The sequence below is a fragment of the Enhydra lutris genome, unplaced genomic scaffold, assembly GCF_002288905.1.
Source record: "Enhydra lutris kenyoni isolate GAN:26980312 unplaced genomic scaffold, ASM228890v2 scaffoldscaffold96, whole genome shotgun sequence".
Taxonomy (NCBI): domain Eukaryota; kingdom Metazoa; phylum Chordata; class Mammalia; order Carnivora; family Mustelidae; genus Enhydra; species Enhydra lutris.
This window is the reverse complement of record NW_019154180.1, coordinates 2,861,484-2,867,483: the sequence shown is the minus strand read 5'-3', so window position 1 is coordinate 2,867,483 and position 6,000 is coordinate 2,861,484. Positions and strand designations below refer to the sequence as shown.

Below are 6,000 nucleotides of genomic sequence, written 5' to 3'. Positions count from 1 at the left end.
CAGGCCGGTTTTGCCCGTAACCTTGAAGGAAACAGGGAGCCATGGTGGGCTTCGGAGCAGAGGACTCGCACAATCTGACTTCCATTATAAAAGGATTTCACAGGCGACTTATTAGGGCACAAGTGAGAAGATATGAGCTAGCTGCACCCCCTGGGGAAGAGGGGAGGGTGGCTCCGGTAGGGTAGAGGCTGCAGGTAAGGGAAGTGGGGAGAGTCAGATGCTGAGGGCAGAGTGAGCCTGGGGCGGGAGCTCAGGAATCCGCCTCCTGACCTGTCAGGTGTGAGGGTGGTGATCAGACAGCCGAGTGGCGAGGTCCCGAGGGTATTTCCATGTATGCATCCAAAGCTTGAGGCCACGGTCTGGGCGGCTTGTCCTGCCCGCCCACCATTGGTCGTTTGCTCAGTGCATTGAGCCACTACTATGTATCAGGCCCTTCCACAGTGGCTCTGCAGCCAGAGACACACCCTTGGCATGACCACCAGGATGAGGGAGCAGGCCCGTTCCTGAGCCTTCGTCATGTGTACAAGCTACGTGGGCGTGGGGCTCTGTCTGTGGGAGCCCGTGGGAGGGCATCTCTAGAATATAAACAAGGGTATTGGGGCCTTTTCCCCCTTCAAGCTTTGAGAAGAAAAGAGCTAAACTTTCGATGCTCTCTTCATGTTGCCAGCAGTTTCTTCCCCAGAGAAAGCCCATCTTGTTGTAATGCTGTTAAAACCTCAGAGGATCTGGTCCCAATTAAACAACTTTTTTTGCAGACGCTTTTGTGAGCACTAAATACATCAGGCCATCCCGAGACCTGGTGTCCCTGAGTGGGGGCGGGGGGAGAGGGAGGGGGAGGGCAAGAGACCAAGAGAGACAGGGAGACTGAGAAAGGAGAAAGAGGAAAGGGGTACAGGGAACCCCAAGCAGGATGATGATGGCTGGCGGTGGGGTGGTGCTCGGGGTAGAGGAGGGCCGTGATCGGAATGGGGGGGCCACTTGCCCATCTCCCTTCCCCCTCTGAAATTCAGCCTGTTCCTACCCATAATGTGGGCCCCGCTCCACTCCATGTGGGAGCTAACCTCTGCCCCTCCCGATGGGCATGGGGGGGGCAGCTCAGGCAGGAAGCAGAGGCTGGGTGCTAGCTGGGGGTGGGGTTCTGAGAAGCTGAGGCTGAGCACCCCCTCTCCCCCGCCTGGCCCTCCAGAGTGGGCACGTTCGTGTTCCAGTCCTGGCGCCTGCGTCTCCAGCTCCAGACGTAGGTGACTCAGCCCTGCCGGCTCTGCCAAGCCGTCTAGACCCGAGTGTCTCCCTGTGGAGGGGGCCATCCCGCTGGCCATTTCCTCTTCTGCTGCCCAGGGAGCGCCTGAGCCCCCGCACATGTGCAGCTGCCCCCTCTCCCCTGCTCCTGCCCCTGCCCCCTGCCTTGTGGGCCTCTGCCAGCACAGCGCGGCCACCCTCACCCCTCACCCTGCGGGGCACATCGCAGCCGGGGCCCCTGCCCAAGAGGAGCATGAGGGCTTGAGCTGGGACCCCAAAGGCCTCCAGGGGCCCGGCCTGCACCCCTCCCCACCTCAGTTTTGGAGTCCGGGTCAAGAAGGCAAGTGAACACCTTGACTGTGTCCACCGTGGCCCCTCTAGCCCTGTGTGCATTCTCACTAACGGATCCATGGGGTGGATCCATGGGACTCATGGGGGTCCACCTCCTGGTTGGCACCCTAGCTCTGTCTACACCCCTACAAGACCCTGCAGGGTGGAAGGACTTCACAGACCCTCTCAGACACTAGGGGTGGTCTGTGATCTGATCGGGGTCTTAGGCGTGTGAGATGTACCCTTGCAGGAGACCGTGGCCTGGGAGGGGCTGGCATCCCCTTGGCTCCAAGGACTGCTCAACAGCAGGAGGTGAGGCCGGGGCCCTGGAGTAGGAGGCCCAGGGCAGGCCAAGGTTTCCTTAGGTTTCCTGTGGGCAGGGAGCCTGCTGTCCCTGCCTTAGCACAGGGACCAGAAGTGACAGGAAGAGGTGGCCAAGGTCCCAGAACAGCCTCTCCATCCTCATGTGCCGGTAGACTCCCGGCGTCCACACGGAGGTCTAGAAGGACAGCATTCTAGAATGCGCTGTCATCAGTCAGCTCCTACATCGATAGTTTGATCCGTCCTGTGCTTGGGGCAGGCTCCCATCTGTCAGGCCTGCGGTGGCAGCTCCAGAACTCTCTGGACTTCCGAGACTCCAGGAGTGTGTGCTTGGCCAGACCGGTCCCCAGGGCCTTGAGGTGGGTGAGTAACAGCTCCCCGAAGGGATGTTGACATCACTTGTGTTCCGGGGCCCTTTAGGTCTCATGGCCCATGTGGAAGTTTGGGCTCTCACATACAAAATCCCTTACTTCCCGGTTTTCTACTCCTTCTCTCATCCATGGGAATGTGGCTGGTTTTGAGTGGGCTCCTGGCTGGCACAGATGTCGTGGGCCGGCTGCGAGACCAGGGCACCAGGGCTGACAGTGACCAACGGCTCGGCGCAGTAGCTCAGTTAGGGGCAGAAGAGAGAAGTCGGGGAAGGAGGGGGGAGGGGGAGCACAGAAGAGACAGCCTTTATCTCGCCAGGGAGAGTCCTGGCCTCAGACCATCGTCAGCTTGACCTCATTGCCATGTCTCATTCCTCCCCCTATCCAGTGTCAGGAACTGCCACTTACTTCCCCCGGGGACTGGAGAAGCTCCTTGTTCCATAACTGAATCCTTCCTCTAAAATGTCACACACTCCCCACTTGCCTTTTCTTCAAGTGCCTGTGTGTGGTGCTTACCAGGGCGTGTGGTGACGAGTCCCTTCACTTCCTCTAAACTTGGGGCTGAGGAGAGTGGGAGTTGGAAGGAGCCTCTGTCCCTCGAAGGCTCCCCTCTTTCAGGGGCAGGAGTTTATGGGGAACCAGGCCTTCAGCTTCCATCAGAAGCAGCAGAAGCCAGTCTGCTTCCTCCTCCTTGATGGAGAGGGTAAACCCTTGAACTCCAGCTTCCTTTGATTGGCAATGTCTGCTGGTGGGGGGCGGGGTGGGAGGGGAGCCCTGGTTAAGGGTCTCCCCCCCGAACCCTGGGATCTGAGCATTATGGTGGGGATGCTCTCAGGGCCCCTCCTCCTGCCTGATCCAGGGCTGGGAGGCCGTTGGGTGAAGGCATCTGGTCGGCTGCCCGTTTCTATGCCCACTGCACGAAGTGAGGTGCCCCATGTGGCTGGCTGCCTTGGCCTGCACCGGCTGCCAACCCATCCCTGGCACAGTGGGGCCGGTGCCTGTCAACTGGCCTCATTTTCCAACCTGTTTTCCAAGTACTGACACATGGCTGAGGCCTTGCTGGGACCCATGGCCAAGTTTCCCCCATGATCAGGAGGCTGGCTCTTGTGGCATGAAGTGCATCCATCTGCCTAGGGAGTCACACTCTCCACCGACCCCCTGAACCCACCGAATCCCCTCTTTGGTGGACAGGTCCTTCAGCCTCATTTTTGGCCCCTCACCCACCCAAGCCTCCTTCACAGAACCCAGGGGGCTTTGGGCAGAAAGGCCTCTTAGAGGCCTGTCCTCTCCTTCCTCTCTGTAGTTATCTGCCCTTTCACATCCCTACCCACCTCCCTGGGCTTACACACCTCCCAGTACAGGGAGCGTTCTCCCTTTCCAGGCAGCCAGTCGGGGTTTGGGCAGTGTCCTCTGGGAGAGGTGCTTCCCTGTATTGAGCTCGAGTTCAAGTTTCCAGAAGCTTCTATCAGCTGGCTCCTTCTCCCCTTCCACCCCAGTGAGAGGCCCAGCAGTCTGTGTTCCCATCCCAGTCTCCAGCCTTTCCAGTGGCGGATGCTCGGGAGGCACCATGATTTACTGGTGGTGTGCACAGGTCTTCGGCAGCCACCTCCATGAGCTGAGGGCTGGCCAGCACGTCCTCTGTACAGGACGATGGACCTCATGACCTCTGAAGATGGTTTTCTCCCTTCGAGGGCATGCCAATCCCTCCACGTCGCACCCCATGCCATAGACAGAGCTGCTGAGTTGGGGAAAGGCTGCTTAGAGCACTGGCTCCATCGGGCTGGGTGGAGAAGGGGAATTTTCTTCCAGAATACACAGGGGCTTGTTTCTTCCTGATCCTCAGGAGCAGAGGATATGGGGAGGGTGGGGGAGGCCACCACACTGCTGTGGTTTCTCCCGCCAAATTCCCCAGTCCTAGGAAAGATCCACAGAAAAACCCACAAGAATTTGAATGTCTGAGCTGGGGCTGTGATTGAAATGAAATTTTTTAAAAAGAAAGAAAGAAAAACAAAAACAAAAAGAGGAAAAAAAGATTTAAAAAAACAGCCCAAAGCCCCTACAGCCTTCAGCAGCCAGAAGGGCCAAAGGCGGCAGCCATGCTGGACAGGGGAAGGGGCCTTATGGCGCTTTGCATGTCCCTTCAGCTCACTTCCAAGGCTCTGTGTCCTCAGAACAGCCTGGAATTACAAACCATTCAGTAGGCAATCAGGTCCTGCCCCACAAGGCCAGGCTCGGGTCTTTTTCTAACCCAGACTCTTGCAGACCCCTTCGCCCTAAGACAGAGCTGAGAGCCCTTTCCTGTCACTCAGATAACTATGGTTGCGTCCTGCCAGGTCCCTGGGTGTCCCTGTCTCTAGATTTGCCTCCTGATCCCTCTTTCCAGAAGGTGGCAGGGCAGGGCACAGAGGACGGAGAACTCCAGAGAGGACTGAGCTGGCAGCAGCTGCCTGGGCACCAACCACCCTTCAGCTCCTTCCTGCCTCCTCAGATCAGCAGGTCCCAGGGATGGGGGCTTTGGCGGTCTGGAGGCAGATGGGTCATCAGATATTATGCCAGACTCATTAAGTTCAAGGGCTGTGAGAGATGCAAAGAAATTTGTAAGTGGACCGGGTGGGAAGGAGCCACAGAACCTTCCAGGAAGATGAAAGACAGAGTGGGGGAGGAAGGGGGGTAAGCAGCAGGGTCCAGCACAATAACAGTGAACATCTACATGGCGCTTTGTACGTGCCAGGCATTGTCATAGGAATTATTACCTCATTCCATATTCATAGCAACCCAGTGAGGCAAGCGCTCTCATTTATTCCCCATTAGGTGAGGGCAAGAAGGCACAGAGAGGTTAGGTAACCCGCCCAAAGTCATCCAGCTAGTGAGTAATGCGGCCGGACTGGAACCCAGGAACTGCCCTCTATCTACAGCAGTGAGCGTGGGAAACGGAGATAGAGCCCCGCACAGGGAGCCAGGACGCTCCAGTCCGGGTTGAGTCGCACCCAAAAGGCGCCTCCCCATCCACTAAAGGAGCAGCCGACCGAGGCAGGAGCGCCCTCTCCTGGGAAAGGCTCTTCCCGACTTCTGCTGGGCGGGGGCCGAAGAGAGCCCCGCCCAGCTCTCACGCGCCCCGCCCCTTTCTCGAGGCCCGCCTCCTGGGTGGTGCCCAGGCGCGTGTGGAGCTGCGGCCCAATGGGAAGGCGCGGCGGGAGAGGGGTGGGAAGGCGGGCGCGGACCGGAGGGCGGGAGGGGCGCGGGGCTTTGCGTGTGATTGGCAGCCGGGCCGGCCAGTGAGCCCGAGGCGGGGGCGGCCGCGGATCAGAGCGCGAAACATGGCTGGGCTAGGTGGCGGCGTCCGTGGCGGCGGCTACAAGAACGACGGCGATGAGGGCGACGAGGGCGTGCTGCAGGCGGCCGTGCAGGTGTTCGCGAAGCTAAAGGTGCCGCGGATCCGGGAAGCCCCCCGGGGCAGCCGGGCGCCGGGCGGCGGGCTGGGCAGGGCCTACTGCGGAAGTCGACAGCGCCACAAGCGCGGCCACGTCTCTCAGTTCCCAGCCGCGGCCTTGTCCGGCGTCTGCTCCTTGGGCGGCCTTGGGCCTTCGCGCTTGCTGTCTAGCAGGCGGTGCCTGCTAGTTCCGGCCGACGCCACGCGCGTGCTGCACCTTAACTTACGTTGCGGGAATTCTGCAGGACCTTGCCGGGCGCCCGAAGCATCTGACGCGGGGACGGCACGGGCCCTGGCCTCTGGGAGCTCGCG

At 59.7% G+C, this 6,000-nt stretch overlaps 1 protein-coding gene across 1 annotated transcript in view; it reads left to right on the top strand.

The window, feature by feature from the left end:
• Nucleotides 1–5,575: 5,575 nt before the first annotated feature.
• The window catches only part of LOC111139151 (HAUS augmin like complex subunit 7), a 28,191-nt gene continuing 27,766 nt past the window's right edge, over nucleotides 5,576–6,000 (top strand). The window contains exon 1 of the mRNA XM_022491308.1: nucleotides 5,576–5,683. Coding sequence (XP_022347016.1) covers nucleotides 5,576–5,683 — 108 coding nt within the window. The remainder of the gene's footprint in view (nucleotides 5,684–6,000) is intronic.